Below are 25,664 nucleotides of genomic sequence, written 5' to 3'. Positions count from 1 at the left end.
ACCTGTCTTTCCTTCCCTTCAATTGGTCTTTCTCAATTCTCCTGTTTCCCTCTGTCATCATTTCTGCCCTTGATATTGCCTTCTTTACAATAGGAGTGTGTCTGGGAGGGCTGGAGCACCTCTCCTATGAAGACAGATTAAGAGAGTTGGGGCTGTTCAGTCTGGAGAAGAGAAGGCTCTGAGGAGACCTTACTGTGGCCTCACAGAATGTTAGGGGGGCTACAAGAAAGCTGGGGAGGGACTTTTAGAGTGACAGGTCATGATAGGACTGGGGGGAATGGAGCACAACTAGAAATGGGTAGATTCAGATTGGAGCTTAGGAAGAAGTTCTTCCCCATGAGGGTGGTGAGACACTGACACAGGTTGCCCAGGGAGGTGGTGGAAGCCTCATCCCTGGAGGTTTTGAAGGCCAGGCTGGATGTGGCTGTGAGCAACCTGCTGTAGTGTGAGGTGTCCCAGCCCATGGCAGGGGGTTGGAACTGGCTGATCCTTGAGGCCCCTTCCAACCCTAACAATTCTATGATTCTATCTAGTGGGCTTCTGCCCCTTTCCAGCCCTCTGCTAATAGATTAGATCTGAAATAGTTAACATTGACATTCCCCAATGTTTTCCAAATGTCTTTCAGTTGAGCTGAGTCACAAAAATGTTGCCATTGCTTATTTTTTTTTCCTGTGGCTGATTTTAGACTACAGCTCTGTGCTTGAAAGTTGATTTTTGCAGCCATGACATTAGAGAATTTCTTTCATGCAAAAGCTCAGATTTCATGATACCTATCTCATGCTCCATCATTAAGGGACATGCCTCACACTATTGCAAAAACAGAGAGCAGCTGTGCTCTTGAACATACTCATTTTCTGTGCCACTGTAGCCAGGACTGTGGTAGATTTTAAACTGCTCCAGAGGGGCTGAGTCCCAGCCAAGATCCTGCAAAGCTGGCTGTATTTTTCCTTTTAAAGCGTGTTCTTGTCCCCAGATGACTTTTTGCAGCGCTGCCTGGCAGCGGCAGGTGGGTGAGTGCCTAGTCATGCCACAGAGAAGGATCACAGAATACAGTGTTTCATCCTTCACGACACGGTATCCTGGACGAGTGAGGGGTAGCAATGCTGTTCCTCTAGGGAATCTGAACCTTCTAGGCTTCCTATAGCACTGAGAGAATACTCTGTGACCTGGGTCCCCGGGCATAGGTGATACTGCTCAGTGCAGTTTGCATTTGCATTTATGAGTTACAGGACATTTAATAGCCTCAAATGCTCAGCTGGAGCCAGGCAAATGCTCACCTTGGCATTGCTCTGGGATTCTGTGCAATCTTTCATGAAACTTGGAAACTTCTTAGCAAGGCTTTCATTAGCAGGAGTGACTTCTTCCCTTCGTGGTCTGTATTCAGAGAGGGTAAGATTGGCCTGTTCACTGCTGCCTTGCCATCACTCTGACCTGTTCAGTTCATTCTTGCACTGTGGCAGTGTAGCAATTGCCAAAGTGATGGAAATCATGAAATACATGATCATTCCATGCTGGTGAGCTATGGAAGGCAGGGATGCTTGCCTTTCCCTTCCTCTTGTCTGTATCCTTAGTTGCTGCATTCCAAGAGTGATTTGATCCATTCCTACATCGAAGTAAACAGAGAAATCACTCCAAAAGTGGCAGTTATTCTGCCTAACTAATGTGATGCTGCAGCGAGCCCCAATCCAGTACTTCTGGCTTACTAGTGGGTAATGTTTTCCCATTCCATGATTCTTAGTGAAATGTTTCACAGGGGAGCTGAAGGTTGGCAAAAAACAATTACTGACTTTGAAAATTTGACTCCAGCTAATTTTATGCTCAGAAGCAGAACTGTGAATGGTCTGCTAAAGCTGCTACCACAGGTTCATTAAGCCTTGGGTTGTTAGCCCTCTACTAGGATACATTATACTGCAGAATTTGTTAGCAGAGTTGCTGACCAAATATGGAGAGGTTCCATATATCATAGACTCATAGAATGGTCTGGGCCAGAAAGGACCTCCAAAGCACATCCAGGCCAACCTCCCCCCAGTCAGCAGGGACATCCCCAACTAGATCAGGCTGCCTAGAGCCTCCTTGAGCCTCACCTTGAATATCTCCAGGGAAGGAGCCTCAACCACCTCCCTGGGCAACCTGTTCCACTGTTCCACTACCCTCATAGTGAAGAATTTCTTCCTCACATCCAATCTAAATCTGCTCTGCTCTAGTTTGAAGTCATTGTTCCTCGTCCTGCCCCTGCAGGCCTTTGCAAACAGTCTCTCTCCATCGTTCCTGTAGCCTCCTTCAGGTACTGGCAGGCTGCTATTAGGTCTCCCCAGTGCCTCCTCTTCTCCAAGCTGAACACCCCCAGCTCCCTCAGCCTGTCCTCACAGCAGAGCTGCTCCAACCCCTTGGTCATTTTCAAGGCCCTGTCATTCTGATTTACTTTATATTTGGGCTCTTAAAGAATGTAGGCAGCTTGTCTAATAAAGTGTATGTATGGAAATGAAAGAAAGGAACAAATTTTGTTTCTCTTCTTTTGTTGCTCTGTCTGCCTGTGACTGTTCAGTGAGTGGGGTAAAACTCCCCTTAACATTTAGTTTTTTCCTTAATGTTTCCTGGACTCTTACCAGAAGGCTTTTACAGTCTGTTGCCTGCCTCTCAGATTAAAAGAATGCTGGCATATTTTACCAGTTTCCTAGGATTCAAATGGCCTTTAATTAACAGGGAATTGGTGTTTCACAGTGCAACCAAAACATGGGAAACTTTGGCTGCAAAGACTGGCCTTGGAGCCCTCCAGCTTTAGCTCTGTGGGCAAGGGGCACACAAATAAGTAAAACAGGGTCTGCTGTGAACAGGTAGTGGCTTATTGGTATGCAAAGGGATTTCTTCATTTGCATTCTGTTCCCAGAGAGCTGGTGGTTGGTAGCAGTAGCCAGGAGGAGCTTTCTATTGTGCAGAGTCTGAATCAGCTCCCTTCACAAGAGCAGAAAATGTTCATCAGTACCTCCCCACAACCAGAATTCTAGTGGCTGCTGAAATGATTCTTAGTAGATCTGTCCGGACCAGCTGTTGAGGCAACAAGGTACGTTGTGTTTGGAGGGTTAGGCTGACTTTTCATCTGCCAGCTCCACAAGTGAGCTTTTGATTAAGAAATGGAAAAGTCTGCAAAGGATCTGATTTCTACTGAGCTGAACAGCTCACGATTCTTTTTCTTCCTGAGGCACTTTGCCTTTGGAGAGCCGAATGATAAGGCAGACATGAGAGACTGGAATTATAGGAGACCTTATTGTGGCCTTCCAGTATCTTAAGGGGGCCTACAAGAAAGCTGGGGAGGGACTTTTTAGGGTGTCAGGGAGGGAGAGGACTGGGGGGAATGGAGCAAAACTAGAAATGAGTAGATTCAGACTGGATGTGAGCAAGAAGTCTTCCCCATAAGGGTGGTGAGACACTGGAACAGGTTGCCCAGGGAGGGGGTAGAAGCTTCATCCCTGGAGGTTTTTAAGGTGAGGCTGGATGTGTCCCTGAGCAACCTGATGTAATGTGAGGTGTCCCTGCCCATGACAAGGGGGTTGGAACTGGGTGATCCTTGAGTTCCCTTCCAACCCTGACAGTTCTATGATTCTATAGCAGAATGAGACTAGCTGAAGTTGAAATGAGAAGTCAGACATACACTGAGCTATCGTTGTTCTAGATAATCCAGGGAGTTAAATGGTTTATTAGCTGATGGTAGTGATAGATGGGTACCTGAAGCAACTACTGGCAAAGAAATATAACCAATGGTCACTGGGTCAGCTGTGTTCACTTTCAGTAATGCACTAATTTGTGGGTGAAGGAAAATGTATTTTTCATCCAGCCTTGGCTTGCTGTGGATGCTGTTTTGTGTTGACTCTCCTTCCTCTGACCCTGCCCTGATTGTAGCACTTGCTGAATGCCTTCTGCCTCTTTCTACACCTAGGTGGTACATGCCAGAGCCCTGCTCTTCCAGCCCTAGTGCGTCCTCCTGCTCCACCTCTGCAGCCCTCACTGGATATTAAACCCTTTCTTCCATTTCCTCTGGACACTGCTGCAGCAGTCAATCTCTTCCCCAACTTCAATGCAGTAAGTACACTCCTAACAGTTACTGTCTGCGAGACAGTTTCCAGGGAAGAGTTGAAAGGGCAGAAAGCAGAATTCATGTACTCAGTTTAGCCTGGACTATCTCCTCGCCAAACAGCTCTTTCAGGCACACACTGGCAGGCCAGAAATTAAAGCCTAACTGAGTGTTAGTCACAAGTAGTATAGAAGGAAAAAATTCTATGATCCCAAGTGACACATAATAAAGTTAATTACTATAATTAAGAGGAGCACAAGAATGGGCCCCTTCTAGAAGCAGTTTGAGGCAATTCATAACAAGTTTCCACCATTCACTTTTGATTTGTTTACCTTCTGTGGATGTCACTTTTCCTTTTAAAGTGATTAAAGCTGATTTATTTGTCTTTAATATTTATTTATTATTTATTTCTCCTAAATTCAAGCAATTCATAACTCTAACAGAAACCAAAGAACTCTAAGCTGCAAGTCTTGAAATTGCCAGAAACACTATGCCAGCTAATGGTGATGACAAAGGAAGTTTTTGCATTTAAGAATAAGTATAAACATGCAGCAAACTTCTTAACAAGTTCTGGCTTTAACCTTGCTGCTGCTGACTCCTAATGAAACGGATGAACCATTGGACTTCTTTAGTACTCTTCAGGCTTGCTGGGTTTTACCAATTTTTGTTTGGTGGTGACTGTTTGTGTATAATGCAATAGCCCAACTGAATTGAAGAAATTGTCTATCAGATGATTATTTTTTTTCTTAAAGGGTTTCCATCATTGTGCCCTCAGATTGGGTCCCCAATTGTTTGATCTGCATCATTCCAGTGCAATTTCAAGTGTTTCATAAATGTTTATCTTCTGTTCCATCAATCTCTGGTTTCCTTTTTTTCTGACAAAGACTGATTTTAGTCTATAATTCGTGGAGGGGCTGGGAGGGGAGGATGATGTGGTATCATAGCTGTGGTATTATTCGTTTGAAAGCTACAAAATAAAAGTAGGCTCCTGCCAAACCCCTGTTATTCCCAAAGATCCTCTTAGCAGTACGTTGGTTGGTATAAGCACTGCAGTTGGACTTTACAGACTCCTCATTTCTTCAGTTTGTCAGTAAATTGAGCTTAGTTTTCAAGAGTCAGAGTACCATCCCATTTTGCAAAGTATTGCAGACTAGGAGGTGATCTGCTGGAGAGCAGTCCCATGGAGAAGGACCTGGTTGTCCTGGTGGAGAACAAGTACTGCATGGGAGAGCAATGTGCTCTTGTGGCCAAGATGGCCAATGGGCTGCATTCAGAGGAGTGTGTCCAGCACATCCAGGGAGGTTCTCCTGCCCCTCTGCTCTGCCCTGGTGAGACCTCACCTGGACTATTGCATCCAGTTCTGGGCTCCCCAGCTCAGGAGGGACAGGGATCTACTAGAGAGACTCCAAGAGAGGTCTATGAGGCTGATGAAGGGATTGGAGTACTGCGTGGTGAGGAGAGGCTGAGAGCCCTGGGGTGTTTAGTCTGGAGAGGAGAAGACTGAGAGGGGATTTCATCAATGTTTCTAAATATCTGAGAGCTGGGGGTCAGGAGGGAGGGGACAGGCTCTGCTCAGTTGCACCCTGGGATAGGACAAGGGGCAATGGATGGAAACTGAAGTACAGGAGGTTCCACCTCAAGATGAGGAGGAACTTCTCCACTGTGAGGGTCCCAGAGCACTGGAAGAGGCTGCCCAGAGAGGTTGTGGAGTCTCCTTCTCTGCAGACTTTCCAGACCCATCTGGGTGCATTCCTGTGTGACCTGTGCTGCATTGTATGGTCCTGCTCCAGCAGTGGGGTTGGACTCAATGATCTCCACAGATCCCTTCCAACCCCTAACATCCTGTGATCCCATGATTGTTTCCTGTGATGTGTAGCCATCTGCCAAGTTCACCTTTGTCAAATATGTTGGTCCCAAGTGTGAGGATGCTGTCATCAGAGCTGCTGTCATCTGCCTTGCTGGTCATCATCTTTACCTTGCAACATGGCCTTTGACTTCTCCTTGTGTGTTCTGACATGCAGCAGCATCCTCAGTGTTCCCATTGTCATTCTCAACAGTACATTATTGAGTGCCACTTTCAGAAAGTCTTTCCAAGCTGACAAATCTTTTGGGGACACATCAGCTTCTGCTGAGCATTATTAGCTGAAGGAGAAGGTAATCCCTAATTCATATTAGACTTTATATAGGACATCTGATGCCTTCAAGTGACTGCGAATGTGAGACAGAAAGTAAGTATTTAACCAGAAAATAATCTTCCTAAATATGCATTGTCCTGAAAATTGTAGCTGTTGATAATCCATTATCACAGTATCATGGTACCACAGTACATTAGAGGTTGGAAGGGACCTCCAGAAATCATCAGGTCCAACCCCTCTGGCAGAGCAGCATCACCCAAGGCAGTCTGCACAGGAATGCATCCAGGTGGGTTTGGAAGGTCTCCAAGGAAGGAGACTCCACAACCTCTCAGGGCAGCCTGCTCCAGGGCTCTGTCACCCTCACTGTAAAGAAGTTTCTCCTCATGTTGAGCTGAAACCTTCTGTGTTCCAGCTTGTACCTGGTGCTCCTTGGCTTATCACTGTGCACCACCAGAAAGAGCTTGGCCCCCTCCACTTGACACCCACCCCTCAGATATTGATAGGCATTGATCAGATCCCCTCTCAGACTTCTCTTCTCAAGACTAAACAGCCTCAGGGCTCTCAGTCTCTCTTACACAGTGTCATCAGGGAAGCATTTCTGTTCTGTGGCTAAACTAAGATCAAGCAGGTAGTCAGTAAAAGAACCCCTGACCTACAGGTTGTGTCTTATGTTGTCAACTCTACACTTGATTGAGACATAAAGGTTATGGACTGTGTGCTAGGAAGTGGCTTTCTCAAGACCTCTTGGCATGTGCACAGTTCCATAGAAAGTCAGGAGTTTGAGAGCATGTCTGGGCTATTTCCCAGGGGGCTAGAAGGAAGCACAGTGTTTTGGCCAGTTACTGGCCACTTTTTAACAGTCTTCACTTGAGAAGAGGATGATGATCAAGTAGAAACCTGAATACAAATTCAGTCATATTTCAGAGAAAAGAAGTAGCCTTGGGTTATAGCAGCCCTACAGGAAATGGAGACTTTGGCATCTGAACTAATTAGCCAAAGATAATGGAGAAAAATGTGCAATATCCCTCTTTTTTTTAAGTGGATGAAAATACAGTAACGTAGTTTGCCATGCAAGCACTCTATGTGCCTACTTTGGCATGAGGTGAATCGAACCTTGAAAGTTCCCATTCATCTCTGCTGATTATAATGGGGGCCTGGCTCAGCTGCATCTGCATTTAGTGAGATGAAGCCCACGTTACAGGACATGTCATAAACTAGTCACTGCTGATGTATTAAAGTCCACTCAGAAATCCAATGACAGAAGTGCTGACTTTGTATTGTGTGTTTATGGAGGCATGTTCCCTTTCATCTAGCAGCTCTACTTCTAATTCTATCTCAAGACAACCTTAAATGAGTCTGATGATTCAGGTAAGCTGGGTAGAAATATTGGGGGACATCAAAGCAATAGTTACCTACCAATGGAGAAACTCAGGCACAGGCACAAGAGCTAACAAAACCAAATGCTGATCTGAAGTACCACAAATAAGAATATGGAGGTGGCCTATTTTATAACATTTTCTTTCACTCTGTTTATCACAACCATAAGATTACTTTCTTTGTTACTGAAGATTTTGCTGTTAAATTAGCTCATTCTGTGCAGGCCACCTCTGAAGAAAACATTCAGCTCTGATTTCTGCAGGGATAAAAGCTTTCAGCAGAACAGGCACTAGAAGGCATAGCAGGGGTTCACAGTATCACAGAACATTAGAGGTTGGAAGAGTCCTCCAAAGATCATTGAGTCCAACCCCCCTGCCAAAGCAGACTACCCGGGGTAGTCTGCACAGGAAGGCATCCAGGTGGGGTTTGAATGTCTCTAGAGGAGACTCCATAGCCTCTCTGGGCAGCCTGCTCCAGGGCTCTGTCACCCTCACTGTAAAGAAGTTTCTCCTCGTGTTGAGGTGTTCTTCTGTTGCTCTTCAGCTTATTATTGTGTACAAGTGTAATGTGTGGGTTTGGAATTTCCCACTACATTAACTAAAGCATGACTCACTCCGTTGGGAAGCAAATGGAAGCGATATTTACAAAGCAAAAACTACCCTCTGCAATGGAAGGCAATGAAGATGTACAAATATACAGTATTTACAGTATCATACAGGTATTTACAACCAGAAAACAGCACAGAACCCCCCCTGTACCCCTTTCTGGTATTCCAGAAGGAGCAGGGAAACTGCTCTGATCTCCCCTAACACCCCCCTTCCCCACCCCCCCCTTTCCCCCTATAATTAGAAGAAAAGAGAAGAGATGTTAGAAGGAATGTTAGTTCTTATCTGCTAGCAGCGATTCAAATTCTCCCCAGCTGAGCAGAAACAGCCAAACAGCCAGAGAAGAAGGCAAGGAATGAAGTGGAATGTGTGAGATTGCTAGGGTACATCTTGGGCATCTGGCCAATGAAATTCGTTTAGAATAATCTTTTGTTTTCCTTTTTACACCCAACTCTGAATTGTTTATGTTTCTCCACTTCTGCTTGAAATCTGCAGCTAACTTTAAAAGGCATAGCCTAAAACTGCCACAACCACTGAAAAGAGCTTGGCCCCCTCCACTTGACACCCACCCCTCAGGGATTGATAGACATTGATCAGATCCCCTCTCAGCCTTCTCTTCTCTAGACTAAACAGCCCCTGGGCTCTCAGTCTCTCTTCACAGAGGAGATGCTTAAGTTCCCTAAGCATCCTCCTGGCTCTCCATTGGACTCTCTCCAGCAGGTCTCTGTCTCTCTTGGACTGGAGAGCCCAAAGCTGGACACAGTATTGCTGGCATGGTCTCAGCAGGCAGAGTAGAGGGGAAGAAGAAACTCCCTAGACCTGCTGGACACAGAATCACACAGAATCACAGAATCACCAAGGTTGGAAGAGACCTCAAAGATCATCAAGTCCAACCTGTCACCACAGACCTCATGACTAAACCATGGCACCAAGTGCCATGTCCAGTCCCCTCTTGAACACCTCCAGGGATGGTGACTCCACCACCTCCCTGGGCAGCACATTCCCATGGCTAACAACTCTCTCTGGGAAGAACTTCCTTTTCACCTCCAGCCTAAACTTCCCCTGGTGCAGCTTGAGACTGTGTCCTCTTGCTCTGGTGCTGGTTGCCTGGGAGAAGAGACCAACACTCTCCTGGCTACAACCTCCCTTCAGGTAGTTGTAGACTTTTCTTGATGCACCCCCAGGGCTGTACAAATCTTTATCAGTAATATCTCTGGATACTGAGGAGAGGGTAAAGTAAAATTGAGTAGCTTGAGAAATGCAAGGGAGATAATGTGAACCTTTGAACCATTCAGTTTCAGAAGGAACATTTGCTGTTTATACAAGAAAGTGTAAGGCAAACATGCCAATTAACAATCTGGTTAGCTGAACATTTGTAGGTGCTGTGCTCCTAATTGTGAAGCAAATGGGTACCCTCAAGCTGTACATAAAGAGAAGTTAGAACAACACAGCTGTTGACACTGAAAACAGCTCCCTAGTGCAGACCCTGAAGAATAAGAAGTTTATTGCAAGTTTATCCAACAGAAAGAGATGAATCAAGTGCAATGGGATTTCAAAGGGCAGATTTTATGAATGAAAGAAGCTATGACTACAAGCAATGGTTGTGTAGAATTTTAAACTAGGATTTAAAGATTGTCAGAGAAATAGAAAAATAAGTAAATTGCTTATGCTCAAAACCTGTTTGAGATAGTTTGGCAAATACTTTGTTGATTTCTGGGGTTCTATCTGCTGAGTGAGAAGCTGCCTCAGAAGCCTCTGTGCTTTTAACAACTATCATAGTACCAGTCAGGGTTGGAAGGGACCACAAGGATCATCCAGTTCCAACCCCCCTGCCATGGGCAGGGACACCCCACACTAGATCAGGCTGGCCAGAGCCTCATCCAGCCTGGGCTTAAACACCTCCAGGGATGGCACCCCAACCACCTCCCTGGACAACCCACTCCAGGGCTTCACCACTCTCATGGGGAAGAACTTCCTCCTCACCTCCAGCCTGAATCTCCCCACCTCCAGCTTCATTCCATTCCCCCCAGTCCTATCACCACCTGATATCCTGAGAAGTCCCTCCCCAGCCTTCTTGTAGCCCCCTTCAGATACTGGAAGGCCACAATTAGGTCACCTCAGAGCCTTCCCTTCTCCAGACTGAACAGCCCCAACTCTCTCAGTCTGCCCTCACAGGAGAGGAGCTCCAGCCCTCTGCTCATCCTCGTGGCCCTTCTCTGGACACCTTCCAGCATGTCCATATCCCTCTTGGAATAGGGGCTCCAGAACTGGATGCAGTACTGCAGGTGGGGTCTTAGTGATCCAAAATTTCAGCAGTTGTACTGAAAACAGACAGCTCCCTGAGTGCATCTGAATGTTTGTGCCTGTGCTGTTTGAGTTTGTGAGCCAAAGGAATTTCACAAAGCATCAAAGTCTAGAAGTTAATTAACTTGTAGGAAAATATTGATATAAGTCCCTGGACTAAGAGCAAAATCTAAATTTTGCCAGACAGCAGCAGCAGACTTAAGTGAAAAAAAATATACAGAAACCCCCCTCACTTGCATCTCTTTTCTAGTCTCCAAACCTCATCATCTTCAAAGCACAGATGCATCAGAACCCAGGTTTTGATTATTTCCAAGAGAATGGTAGATTTCAGCCTCCTGAGAGACAGAATTTAAAGTTTACAAATCCAGGGCATTTGCCCTTAACAGGTTTAAAATCATACAAAGCATGGTACTCAGATTGGATGTTAGGAGGAAATTCTTCCCCATGAGGGTGGTGAGACACTGGCACAGGTTGCTCAGGAAGGGTGTAGAAGCCTTATCCCTGGAGGTTTTTAAGGCCGGGCTGGATGTGTCTCTGAGCAACCTGATCTAATGTGAGCTGTCCCTGCCCATGGCAGAGGATTTGGAACTAGGTGATCCTCGAGGTCCCTTCCAACCCTATCAGTTCTATGATTTTATGAAAAAAGAACTGTTACTCTACTCAGCTTTCTCATGATCCATCTGTAGTAATCCTTGTTCAGTCCCCTGATTTCTCCTGTTCGCTTATTCTATGCCAAGAGCCCTAGGTGCAGTATTATGAGCTTAATGTTTCACTTTCCTCTGTTAGAGATTCCTCCTGTTGAGGTGAAATCTTCTATGCTCCAGCTTGTACCTGGTACCTGGTGTTCCTTGGCTTATCAGTGTGCATCACTGAAAAGAGCTTGGCCCCCTCCACTTGACACTCACCCCTCAGATATTGATAGACATTGATCAGATCCCTTCTCAGCCTTCTCCTCCCCAAACTGAACAGCCCCATGGCTCTCAGTCTCTCTTCATAGGGGAGGTGCTCAACTACCCATATGAAATGAATTAAGTTCAGCAGTGACAACATGCTGTTAGAATGCTGTGTTTCCAGAAGAGGGGAGTTGGGGGCCACAGCATGGCCTCAGTTTTGTATCAATCATCATGGAATACCACCTATACAGAGGAACTTGGCTGTGAAAATACAGCCTGTCCATGAGAAGGACCTTTATCAGATGGGGAGCTCTGCTGCACCAAACTGTGAGTTTGTCAGACACATAGAGAGGATTATTGCTCCTGGGGCTATTCCTTGCACGGTTACTCATTTGCAGGTGTCTAGAAACAGGTTTGGCTTGCTTTTACCCCCCTTCCCTTAGCACTGCTGTAAGGTGTAAGGTAGCTCTACTCTTTACTGTCTGTATCTCTATTGCTGTTCAGCTGGATATTTTGCTAAATAGACAAGGTTGCAAAAATGATGTTTGGCCTCAGGAATTCTTTCTTACAATAATGTTTTCGTCACTGGCCAGGACATTTAATTAAGAAGCCTGCAGGGAAAGAAGAGGGATTAGGGAATGAGCAAACACAAGAAAATCCTGGCAATTCAGATTGTTTTATTTGGTGCTTGTAAAATAGGAATGAGTCAATGTAAGTATGAAATATTAAATTCTCTGACTTGGCCAGATTTATTTGCTCCACATTCAAATCCTTTGTTTACAGCCTGGGCTCTGTGATTGTATGGCCCTCTTCTCCAGAACTGTTGCTATTGTTTCCTTTGGACTTGATGCACTGTTAAGCAGCATCATACTAACTCCAGCCTCAATCCCACTGCAGCCTCTTCCAAAAATGTTTGGCTTTTGCTTGCAACTTATAGCTGAGACTCATGCAAGTTTCATCAATACAAAAGTTCTGGTTATCTTTTTCTTAACCTGGCCTTACATTTTAGCAGCACTCCTGGACCTGTTATTGGAATTGCTTTCATTGGGCCCATCTGAATCTCATGAATTTCAATAAGGCCATGTGTAAGGTCTTGCACCTGCATAGAGCCAATCCCCAAAATCATGACAGACTGGACAGGATGAGGTGTGGATTGAGGGCAGTCCTATGGAGAAAGCTGAGAAGTTGGATGTGAGCTGGCAATGTGTGTTTTCAGCCCTAAGAGCCAATTATCACAGGGTCACAGGATGTTGGGGGTTGGGAGGGACCTCCAGAGATCATCAAGAGGTCTCTTCCAACCTTGGTGATACTGTGATACTGTGATCAAGTCCAACCCCCCTGCCAGAGCAGGACCATAGAATCTAGCACAGGTCACACAGGAATGCATCCAGACAGGATGTTGAGGTGGAACCTCCTGTGCTGTAGTTTCTATCCATTGCCCCTTGTCCTATCCCAGGGTGCAACTGAGCAGAGCCTGTCCCCTCCCTCCTGACCCTCAGATATTTAGAAACATTTATTAAACCCCCTCTCAGCCTTCCCTTCTCCAGCCAAAACAGCCCCAGGGATTCTCAGCCTCTCCTCATCAGGCAGTGTTCCAGTCCTTCAATCATCCTGGTAGCCCACTGCTGAACTCTCTCCAGCAGATCTCTGTCCCTCTTGAACTGGGGAGCCCAGAACTGGATGCAATATTCCAGGTGTGGCCTCACCAGGGCAGAGCAGAATATATATACAGGGCTACATAAAAAGCAGTATGGCCAGGAGATCAAGGGGTATTTTACCTGCTCTACCCTGCTGTCATAAGACCCCACCTGAAGCATGGCATCTAATGCTGAGATCTCCAATAAAAAATGGACATGGACCATGGGCAACAAAAATGATCAAGGGGCTGGAACACCTTTCCTGTGAACTAAAGCTGAGAGTTGGCATTTTTCAGGAGGAGAAAATGGAGGAGAAAAGACTCTGGAAAGACCTTATGATGGTCATTCAGTTCTTAAAGAAGGTTTATAAGATGGAGAGAGCAATTTTAACAGGGCCTGTAGTGACAGAACAAGCAGCAGCATTTTCAATCTGAGAAAGGGTAGGTTTAGATTGGAAGAAAGAGATTTTTTACTGTGGAGGTGGTGAGACACTGGCATGTGTTGTGCAGAGCAGTTGTGGATGTGCCATTATAACAAGGGTCAAAGTTGGGTTGGCTGCTGGGGCTTTGAGCAACCTGATCTGGTTGAAGGTGCCAATGTCCATGGAAGAGGTGTTGGACTCGATGGTCTTGTGTCCTGGCTAACACAGCCTGCCTTCACTATCCACCCTCTCTACACACAGATGGGAGGGAAAGTAGCACAAAAAAATATTGTCCAAATATTGTCCAAGTGTCCTAGTGATGAATGGTGAGCAGGTAGTGAACTTTAGTACTAACTAGGTGTTTGGTCTTCATAGTGGAAGAAAGGAGTTTAGGTTTCACAGAGATGTACTCTATTTTCCTCCAAAATTACCAGCTGGGATAGCAACTTTCATGATGCATTTTTGAGGAGTTATGTGGCCACTAACACAAGAATGAATGGACCTGAGAGTATGACTGCTTTCACATCATCCCTCTGAAAATTCATGGAAGATTAGAAGTGTCCTGGGTTAGCAGAACCTCCTCTCACAAGCCCTCTTCTCTACACACAGACAAGAGGGGAAGTAACACAAAAAAACCCACTTCTGGGTTGAGATGAAGAGAGCTTAATGAGGTGAGAAGATGCACAATTACCTTAGTCTGTTTGCAGAAAAGCACAGCAAAAGGCAGAAGCAGCAGTAGAAGCCAGTGACCTCCCAAACCCCCAGTGGGAAAGACCAGCACCCCAAAAAGCAGATACTGAAAGCACCAATCATAAAAGGAAACCTCCCATGTGACAGTCTGAGTTTCAAGCCACACAACACTTTGCTCCAGCCAGCACTTTCGTTGTGAAGCAGGCATCACAGCAGCACGGTATTGAACATGAGCAGCATATTCACCTCAACCCATGACATCCTGAAAGGTCCCTTCTAAACCAAACTCTTCTCTGATTCTTCACAACTTACTTTAACAGTTTTAGGGCTATGTTCCAATTAGGGAATTAACAGTCTCCAATGCTTATGATAAGCATCTGTCACCTCTTGCCACATAGAATACAGCAATCTTGAGAGCCTAGAGGATTTAGCTCATGGGTGCAAAGGGGTAGTCACCATAAAAATTAAATCCATTAAAAAGTTTTATTTTTATTTAAATTAGATTTTTATCAAGGGTGCTTCAACCTTCTGGGATTGCTTTCAGTAGAAATTCAGGTTTCTAGGATGCACATTCTCCTGGGGAAGCAAATGCTGAGATTATCTTAAAATAGCCTAAGCTCGTGTCATCTCACCTTGCTGAACACTCCAGTATCGATCCCTGGATTCTTCTCTGCACCTGCAATGTGCATGCAAACTATCTGACCATACTTGTTTCCTCACTGCCCTCTGGTTTTTTGAGAGCACTGTGGGCCTTTGGTAAATCTTTTTTGACATATCCAGAAGACCTTTTTCGAGTATGTTTGTAATAACATTACCTAGGATTGGCCTTCTCTAGCTGCTGTCTTTGCTGGCATTCAGCTTTGTGGTTAGGCCACACCTTGAGTACCGTGGCCAGTTCTGGGCTCCTCAGTTTAGGAAAGATGTTGAGATGCTGGAATGTGTGCAGAGAAGGGCAACAAAGCTGGGGAGGAGTCTAGAGCACAGCCCTGTGAGGAGAGGCTGGGGGAGCTGGGGTTGCTTAGCCTGGAGAAGAGGAGGCTCAGGGGAGACCTTCTTGCTCTCTGTAACTACCTGAAGGGAGGCTGTAGCCAGGTGGGGGTTGGTCTCTTCTCTCAGGCAACCAGCATCAGAACAAGAGGACACAGTCTCAAGCTGCACCAGGGGAGGTTTAGTCTGGATGTTAGGAGGAAGTTCTTCATAGAAAGAGAGATTGGCCATTGGAATGTGCTGCCCAGGGAGGTGGTAGAGTCACCATCACTGGAAGTGTTTAAAAAGAGACTGGCTGAGGCACTTAATACCATGGTTTAGTTGATTAGGTGGTGTTGGGTGATAGGTTGGACTCGAAGATCTTGAAGGTCTGAAGGTCTTTTCCAACCTGGTTAATTCTGTATTCTCACCATCAGTGGCAGTGTTTAGGAAGAGACTGGATGAGGTGCTTGGTGCCATGGTTTAGTTGATTAGATGGAGTTGGGTGATAGGTTGGACTCGATGATCTCAAAGGTCTTTTCCAACCTGGTTAATTCTATTCTATTCTATTCTATTCTATTCTATTCTATTCTATTCTATTCTATTCTATTCTATTCTATTCTATTCTATTCCATTCCATTCCATTCCATTCCATTCCATTCCATTCCATTCCATTCCATTCCATTCCATTCCATTCCATTCCATTCCATTCCATTCCATTCCATTCCATTCCATTCCATTCCATTCCATTCTGTATTTAAGGTGCTTAAGGGTGTCTCAGTGCTTGTGGTCATTCGGCAAGGTCACATTTTGTTTTCTTTGTGGGTGCAGACAGGATGTTGTTCACACACAGTGAGCAGATAGCACAGTTATTTCCACCATCTGTCTGATAGCTCCCAGTTTCTTCAGGATTCTTCTGACAGTATATCACTCTAGTCACTCAGCACCTTTTAGCTGAAGGATGGATGTTCATATTGCTGCTTTTTACCCTGTGAGAATGGGTGCACTTCTAAATAGTTGCGGTGGGTTGAAGTTACCTCCAAAATAAAATTGCCAGACCAGCTCAGCTGGAAAACAAATGAAGCTCTATTTACAAGCACAGCTACAATAGAGAAAGATGAAATGCAATTAGTGTGTACACAATATACAATATTTAGATGAATTTACAATTTACAATCAACACGAGAACCTCCCTGGACAAAACCAGGGGGCTACCAACAGCTTCCCCTTCTTTTCCCTGGAGAAGGGAAAAAGAAAGAGGGCAAAACCAGAGAGTAGCTTGTTAGTACTTAGCCACAACAAGAACACAGCCAAGGTCAGCAACAGCCAAGCAAAAGCAAGCAGCAAGTATCAGCTAGAGTGAAGAAACCAAAAAGAGCAAGAGCTAGTTTACACAACTAACTTTCTGTTCGTTTCAGCCTAATGGGATTACTTAGACCTTATCACTATTTCCCCTTTTATGTCCAATGGTGATTTATTTACATTCTACCACTTTTCTACTCAATCTGTGGAAAATTTTCCTAGGCATTAGCCTAAAACTACCACAGTAGTCCAACCAATCCTCATGTCTATAATTAACTGGAAAGGTCTGAAGCATAAGCACTCTGTTCGTATAGCTTAGGACTTCACTGTTAGATTAATGTCTATAAACCAGGTTATGGCACATAAACCTCAAGGCATTTTCATAATCAATATTGTAGTCTGGAAATGGTTGTTGGGCAAAGGGCTTCATGTACCTAAAAATGACTCACAGCAAAAGTACACTTGTTTAATTTGCTTAAGTGGTTTCTTGTCTTTGATAAAGCAATCAGTGGGATCTACGTATCTCCCAAGTGTGTTTGTTTAGCTGCTGATTAGTAATAGCAAAAGAATAGACTTTTGGAGTTATCCTTCCTTACACTTTTGCTGGAGACAGCTTGCATTTGGAAAGTCACAGTGTCCAAAGGAAAGGCAAGAGCACAGCCTTTACTGGGTGCTAAACATCCCTCAGGCCTTTGGTTTACATGGAAAAAAGTATCACAGTATCAGTCAGGGTTGGAAGGGACCACAAGGATCATCTAGTTCCAACCCCCTTGCCATGGGCAAGGACATCCCACACTAGATCAGGCTGGGGAAGGCAAGAGACTGTTTACAAGGGCCTGGAATGACAGGACAAGGGACAATGGCTTCAAACCAGAGAAGAGCAGATTTAGATTGGATATCAGGAAGAAGTTCTTCACGATGAGGGTGGTGGAACACTGGAACAGGTTGCCCAGGGAGGTGGTTGAGGCTCCTTCCCTGGAGATATTCAAGGTGAGGCTGGACAAGGCTCTGGGCAGCCTGATCTAGCTGGGGATGTCCCTGCTGACTGTGTGGTGGTCGGACTGGATGAGCTTTGGAGGTCCTCTCTGGCCTGGACCAGTCTAGGATTCTATGAAATTAAATGAAGAACTCCTCAGATTTGTCAAGTCTTGCTGGGTGAATTACTTAAAGCTGTTTTAATAAAGCATTTTGTAAAGCATTTTAAATAAGCCTTTAATCAGTTGATGTTTGCACCCTTTGTCTTGGAGAGATCTCAGGTGAAAAAGATAAATGATTATTTTATTCTACAAAGAGTATAAAACTTTAATGGGTTGCATAATAAGTGTAACTCATAAAATCTTCAGTTTAAATATAGGTGGTTATTAACCTGGATTGAAAAAGCTGCAATTAAAGTGAAAAGGAATCTCGTAAAGCAATTATTAGATTAGCATAGTCTGAGGAGGAAAAAGAGTGGTGAAGTTCTAAAATCTCAGCACTATTTCTGTTGACAAGACAGACTTTTGGTGTGGATATTTCCTAGCCTTAGGCATGTTTATGTTGCTAACCTAGCTGAACAAGTATTTACTGCCTCTTTTTGTGTGTGTGTGTGTGTGTACAACCTGCAGTTTGTTCTTCACATGAACTTCAAAGTTTCCACAACAGGTAATTTTACACATAGCAAATACATGGCTAAGCACAATTGCGTCATTAATTTCTTATTCACAGTGTGTAATGATGGTGCTGCTGTTCACAGGCTCACAGGACGTCAGGGGTTGGAAGGGACACAAAGAGATCATGGAGTCCAAGCCCCCTGCCAAAGCAGGACCATACAATCTAGCTCAGCTCACACAGGAACATATCCAGACAGGCCTTGAAATTCTCCAGAGAAGGAGACTACACAACCCCTCTGGGCAGCCTGTTCCAGTGCTCTGTGACCCTTACAGTAAAGAAGTTCCCCCTTGTGTTGAGGTGAAACCTCCTGTGCTGCAGCTTACATCTGTTGCTCCTTGTGCTATCGCAGGAAGCAAGTGAGCAGAGCCTGTCCCCTCCCTCCTGACCCCCAGCTCTCAGATACTTCTAAACATTTATTAAATCCCCTCTAAGTCTTCTGTTTTCCAGACTAAAAAGCCCCAGGTCCCTCAGCCTCTCCTCACCAGGCAGTGCTCCACTCCCCTAATCATCCTCGTTGTTCAACAACTTCTCCTAAAACCACGCTCATTTTTATCCTTTATGATAATGAAAAGATTTGAGGTTTGCTCTTTTCCACTCTTTGTCGTCAGAGTAGTTCAGAGCTAGTAAATGGCACATACTGAGGAACTCATTTATCTGGCAGCCTTGTATTGTGCACTCTGATGGAACATTTCTGTAATGTCCACATCCTCTCTAATTTATTTCATCCTAACATATTTTTGCTGAGAGAAGAAAGTCCCCAAAGGTTATATGTTGGACTTAGAATTAGAACTAGAGCTCCAGATCCTCATGCAACTACTGTTTTTCCTGGCATATTTCCTTTGGCTCCATGGAAGACTTAAAGTAATACTGTGTAAATATTCATGCAGGTTAAATTAGTAATCAAAATTATTCACTGACATTCAGTATGAGAGCTCATATCTCCCAAGAACTTAACGTTTGTCACACAGGCTCACAGGATGTTAGGGGTTGGAAGGGACCTCCAGAGATCGTTGAGTCCAATCCCTTTGCCAGAGCAGGGCCATAGAATCCAGCACAGTTCACACAGGAATGCATCCAGATGGGGCTGGAAAGTCTCCAGAGAAGGAGACTCCACAACTGCTCTGAGTAGCCTGTTCCAGTGCTCTGTGACCCTCACAGTGAAGAAGTTCCTCATCATGTTGGGATGGAACCTCCTGTGCTATAGTTTATATCCATTTGCCCTTCTCCTATCCCAGGGTGCAGCTGAGCAGAGCCTGTCCCCTCCCTCTTGACCCTCAGCCCTCAGATAATTATAGACATTGATTAAATCCCCTCTCAGTCTTCTCCTCTCCAGAATAAACATCCCCAGGGCTCTCAGCCTCTTCTCATCAGGTAGCGCTCCAGTCCCTTCATCATCCTTGTAGCCCTCCCTTGGACTCTCTCCAGTAGATTCTTCTCTCTCCTGAGCTTGGGAGCCCCAAACTGGATGCAATATTGCAATACATTTATTTATATAGAATAGATGTGTGTCAGATTACTATTGCTATTTAAAAGAATCCAAATCAATGTTTTTTTCTGTCAAAACATGATATTTTGTCCAGAATTGGATATTTCATGATGGAAGAGCAAATGGTTTAATATTGCACTTATAGATTCTCTATCAGAAGGACTGAAGAGTTTTTAATGTATTGTGGAGTTTCCTCACACAACAAAAGCAATCATGTTTAGAAGGAAAGGTAGAAGCTGTCTTAGAATCACAGAATAGAATCATAGAATCAATGAGGTTGGAAAAGACCTCAAAGATCATCAAGTCCAACCTGTCACCCAAGACCTCATGACTACCAGACCATGGCAGCAAGTGCCACATCCAATCCCCTCTTCAACACCTCCAGGGACGGTGACTCCACCACCTCCCTGGGCAGCACATTCCAGTGCCTAACAGCTCTCTCTGTGATGAACTTTTTCCTCACCTTGAGTCTAAACTTCCTCTGGTGCAGCTTGAGACTGTGTCCTCTCATTCCAGGCTGGTTGCCTGGGAGAAGAGACCAGCCCCCACCTCCCTTCAGGTCGTTGCAGAGAGCAAGGTCTCCCCTGAGCCTCCTCTTCTCCAGGCTAAACAACCCCAGCTCCCTCAGCCTCTCCTCACAGGGCTGTGCTCCAGACCTCTCCCCAGCCTTGTTGCCCTTCTCTGGACACGTTCAAGTGTCTCAATGTCCTTCTTAAACTGAGGGGCCCAGAACTGGACACAGAATTCAAGGTGTGGCCTAACCAGTGCTGAGTACAGGGGCAGAATGACTTCCCTGCTCCTGCTGGCCACACTATTCTTGATGCAGGCCAGGATGCTCATGTTCAGCCAGCTGTCAATCAGCACCCCCAGGACCCTTTCTGTTTGGCAGCTCTGCAGCCACTCCAACCCCAGCCTGCAGGGCTGCATGGGGTTGCTGTGACCAAAGTGCAGTGTTAAGGACTCTCAACTGAAGGCTGAATAGTCTATAATAGAATGAGAATTGCAGAAACAACCAAACCAGAGATAGAGGAAAGAGTCATTATTAATTACATATCGAGGTGGCATAAAGCCTGCTGGAAATCTGACCAGAAGAAGTTTCTTTTAGCAGTTTGTTACTGTGAAATTGCTAGGATGTCTGAGGTGCAGAGCCAACAATCCTAAGAAATAAAGGCTGTGGCAAAAGTTCCTGCTACTGAACAGAATAATCCTGTGAGAAGAACTATTTCAAGTTCTAGTGTTATTTTAAGTCATTCCTGGAACATTTGTCAAGAGGCCAGGGAAGGTGTAAACCTGCAGCCTTCACTTCCTTCATTCCTGTGCAGTTTTCACTCTGCTTATCTGTGATCCACCACATCCATACTTTGTTAAAACTCCAGAGAGCTGTGTTCTCCTTACATTGGGATCCTGAAAACAGTACAGGCTGACTGTGAGAATGTGTTTGCTTTTTGAGCTGGTCAGGTTTCTGCTGCCGGAAAGGCTAAGCAGCTGGCTAAGTACTTAAGTATCGAACAGTCTGGGCAGCTACAGTACCTGAGAGTGGTGCAACAGGTGAACCTCAATGAGATTCAGCAAGAGCAAGTGCAGGGTTCTACACCTGGCCCAGAATAATCCTCACTGTCAGTACAGGCTGGGGGAGGAGGTGATAGAAAGCAGCCTGAGGAAAAGGACTTGGGGGTGCTGATGGATGAGAAGCTGGACAGGAGCAGGCAGGGTGAGCTTGCAGCACAGAAGGCAAATCACATCCTGGGCTGCATCCAAAGCAGCATTGCCAGCAGAGCCAGAGAGGTGATTCTGCCACTTTGCTCTGCTCTGGGGAGACCTCACCTGGAGTACTGTGTACAGCTGTGGAGCCCTTAGTGTACAAAGGACACAGAGCTGATGGAGAGGGTCTAGAAGAGGCCATGAAAATGATCAGGGGGTTGGAGCAGCTCTGCTATGAGGACAGGCTGAGGGAGCTGGGGGTGTGCAGCTTGGAGAAGAGGAGGTTCCAGGGAGACCTAATAGCAACCTGCCAGTACCTGAAGGGGGCTACAGGAAGGCTGGAGAGAGACTGTAAAGGCCTGCAGGGACAGGACAAGGGGCAATGGCTTCAAACTAGAGCAGAGCAGATTTAGATTGGATGCTAGGAACAAGTTCTTTCCTGTGAGGGTGGTGGAAGACTGGAACAGGTTGCCCAGGGAGGTTATTGAGGCTCCTTCCCTGGAGATATTCAAGGTGAGGCTGGTCAAGTCCCTGGGCAGCCTGATCTAGTTGGGGATGTCCCTGCTGAGTGCAGGGAGGGTTGGACTGGATGAGGTCTGGAGGTCCCTTCTGGCCCTGACCATTCTATGACTCTCTAACAATAAAAGACAGGACCAGATCAAAGCACTACTTATTCTGATAGCCATTCTCAGACAACTTATGGAAGAAGAGAAGTGTAGAGAACACATACAGCAAAAACACTTGCCAGTGAGATGTATTTTAGGGAGTTACTGAGAAAAATGTGTTGTCTTGGCATGTGATAGCCCTCCATGAGGTAACATGCTGAACTGGGTAAATCAGCAGGAGTTTGTTTAATTTAACTACAAATGAGGTAATCTGAATTTCCTCATTCCCTTTTCCAGATGGTGCCTAATATAGCCAGGCAGGGAGATATGCAGGAAAATTCCCCTGGGCAACCTAAGTGATAGGAAGAGATGGGAATATATCAACTATGACTTGCTATAAACAGTAGAAGCCTAAGGACAGTTTTTAAGGGGCTATGGTTGTGAGAGCTGAAAGTGGATGAAAAAACCTTCTATCACCTTACTCATATTTTGTGTTTGAAATGTACTGATTTGCTAATGGATCCAACCTATTCCATTACTGGTGTTGAAAGAACTCAGATGGCAAAGATAAATCACAGGGGTAGATGCCAGAGTTAATTATAGCAGTGCTCTTCCAAACAACACTATCAGCTTTGGGAGCTGCAAGAGCTATTGTTGGCATTAGGAAGTAACATGAGAGAGTGGTGTCTGGGAGAAGAGTGGCAGTGCAGAGACTGCCAGATTGGAAAATACTGGCTATATGGTGTTGGGCTTGGAAAGGGGTGGGAGGAAGAGCAGGAGGTTTCCAAGAAGACAGCCTTAGAAATACCTCAGAACTGCTGTTTGAAAAATGGATTTGCTTCACACACAAAAGGAACGCTGGAAACATTTTAAAGCAAGTTAAAGTATCCACTTTCCACTTAAAGCCTCCTTACATCTTTGTTCCTGGCAGGAACAGTTCTTTTCCTTTTTAGTTGCTTGCTTTTCCCAGGGAATTAATATCTCCTGATACTTTGTGAAGCAAGTTTGTTCTCCCTACCTCTGTATTTTCTTTCCCTGGGAGCTGTAGCTACTCGGAACCTAATTATTATTTTCCTTGTACATTTGAAAGAAAAGAGAGAAATTACCTTGATGCTTACTGAAAATATGTCTCAGACAACTAAAAGAAGCACAAAATTAAAAACCTTCTGTGCTTCTGAAATCAGAAAGAAAAACTCTTCCTTTAAGAACAGAACCATAGCTCCACAGCTGTTCACTCTCTGTTCTTTAAAGATTCCCTTGTGAAGGAGAATTGTTCTGAGATTTCTATTCACAAAGATTATAGGATGTATTTTTTTGGTCTTAAGTGGCCTTCTCGCCCGTTAAACAAGACCATAAATAAGTAAAGCCTCCCTCAGCAAATACTGTACAGGCATGTTCTCTCTGTGGTGTCATCAAGACAATAAATCTCTTCAAAGAGGCAGAGTTTCTAGAACGTGAAGGAACAACTGTTTGAGATGACACCAACTGCACAAAAGCTATGGTTCTGGAGAGCAGCTTTTATTTCCTTTTGTTTGCTACAACCCCAGCATTCAATTGACTGGGAAAATGTTGTGTTCTGTTTGGAGTTATTTCCTTTATCTGTTTCTCCATAAACCACTGCAACTTTCCCAGAAGTCCTTCAATGTCTCTTTTAGAAGCTTTCTTAGAAGCTGCTGTGGTCTAGGGGGGAAATTTGGCTCGTAAACAAACGCTGACCCTGAGGGCACATAGTTCTCTCTGTGAGGTGTCCCTTGAGGAGCTCAGGTGTGAATGCAAGCAAGCAATACTCTGGAGCCATTGTGATTTGTATAAATAGAAGGAATTTATTAACTTTGTATAAATACAAGGAAATTGCTAACTTTGTAACAGGAGAGGGAATTGTTACCTCTGTTAAACTTCAAACTTTCTTGTCTTCTATTTTAATGAGAAAAAGGCAGAATCTAGCCAACTTGGAACTCAAAAGTACCTAGTATGCAAAGTGTAAAATGGGTTAGGATTTGAGGCAGAGGAAGTTTCATCTAAATATGAGGAATTTTTTTTCCCTGTGAGGGTGACAGAGCCCTGGAAGACGCTGCCCAGGGGCTTGTGGAGTCTCCCTCTCTGGAGATATTCAAAACTTGCCTGGATGTGTTCCTGTGTGATCTGCTCTAGGTGACCCTGCTCTGGCAGGGGGGTTGGACTGGATGAACTTTAGAGGTTCCTTCCAGCCCCTGAAATTCTGTGATTCTTTGATTATCATCCTTACTTATTCAGTTCTGGGGTTTGATTAATATCTCTGCTTCATACTGCTTGAACTCACGGTTAAACACGGAGGTGTTTTACCTGCGTTGCTTAAAAGCAGCATTTCTGTGTACCAGAGCACGCTAAAAGAAAGCTTGTGAAGAACAACCCCCCTGCCAGAGCAGGACCATAGAGTCTAGCTCAGCTCACACAGGAATGCATCCAGATGGGCCTTGAAAGTCTCCAGAGAAGGAGACTCCACAACCTCTCTGGGCAGCCTCTTCCAGTGCTCTGTGACCCTTACAGTAAAGAAGTTCCCCCTTGTGTTGAAGTGAAACCTCCTGTGCTGCAGCTTGCACCCATTGCTGCTTGTGCTATCACAGGGAGCAAGTGAGCAGAGCCTGTCCCCTCCCTCCTGATCCCTAGCCCTCAGATAGTTATAATCATTTATTACACCCCCTCTAAGTCTTTTCTTTTCCAGACTAAAAAGCCCCAGGTCCCTCAGCCTCTCCTCACAGGGCAGTGCTCCAGTCCCCTAATCATCCTCCTAGCCCTCTGCTGGACCCTCCCCAGCAGATCCCTGTCCTTCCTGAACTGGGGAGCCCAAAAGTGAGCACAGTACTCAAGATGAGGTCTCACCAGGGAAGAGCAGAGGTGGGGGAGAATCTCCCCACAGCACAGCGTGCTAGAATCCTTAGTGAATGGAATGCAATGGAATTCTTACCAATGTACAGCACATTTTTATAGCAGCATAATTAATTTTCTCAAGAGGTCAGGGGCTTTTTTTCCCCTATGTGGTAAATTATGCCAAGTCTTTGTGAGTTAATTAAAAATCTTATCTGTTAATTATCTACAATGTGTGCAAAGTAGCTGTTCATGTAAGCTCTAAAGATAGGATTTGAGTTTTTTATTTTATCATCAACATCTTACTGGTAAAGTTCCCAAAATGTGGAAATATCCTAAACATTGGCTTTACAACTTAAAGTGGAAGGCATTAAGTTGTGGTTAGTGTTAATCATCATGTCTGTATTACAAACCTCAAATTCATTGTGACTGAGAGAGGGAATCAGTGGGAAGGGCAGAGAATGCTATGATTATTTAATAAATCTCACTTAATATAAATACTAGTATAGAATCAGAGAATTTTGGAATGGTCAGGGTTGGAAAGAACCTCAAGGATCATCTAGTTTCACCCCCCCTGCCATGGGCAGGGACACCTCACACTACAGCAGGTTGCTCACAGCCACATCCAGCCTGGCCTTCAAAACCTCCAGGGATGAGGCTTCCACCACCTCCCTGGGCAACCTGTGCCAGGCTCTCACCACCCTCATGGGGAAGAACAACTTCCCAACATCCAATCTGAATCTACCCATTCCTAGTTTTGTTACATTCCCCCACTCCTATCACTCCCTGACACCCTCAAAAGTCCCTCCCCAGCTGTTATTCCCATTTTTGGCAGTAGTATTGCATGTAGTTACATACCATTTTTGGACAGGGTCTGGGAAGATTTAAATCATCCTAATTCTATGATGTTTGCTTTGAATAACACTATTAGTGGTGGTGGTTTGAAACACTAACTATTAAGATGGCTTTTTTTAGAATC

General features: G+C 45.0%; 1 protein-coding gene across 2 annotated transcripts in view; it reads left to right on the top strand.

Moving 5' to 3' along the window:
- ZNF385D (zinc finger protein 385D) overlaps positions 1-25,664 on the top strand; it is a 401,815-nt gene that overhangs the window by 276,268 nt on the left and 99,883 nt on the right. For both annotated transcript variants that reach the window (XM_054161238.1, XM_054161240.1), the window contains one exon: positions 3,935-4,077. In XM_054161238.1, the coding sequence (XP_054017213.1) occupies positions 3,935-4,077 (143 nt within the window). The remainder of the gene's footprint in view (positions 1-3,934; positions 4,078-25,664) is intronic.

Source organism: Dryobates pubescens, chromosome 4 (assembly GCF_014839835.1).
Source record: "Dryobates pubescens isolate bDryPub1 chromosome 4, bDryPub1.pri, whole genome shotgun sequence".
Classification (NCBI taxonomy): Eukaryota; Metazoa; Chordata; class Aves; order Piciformes; family Picidae; genus Dryobates; species Dryobates pubescens.
This window is presented reverse-complemented; position numbering and strand designations above follow the sequence as displayed.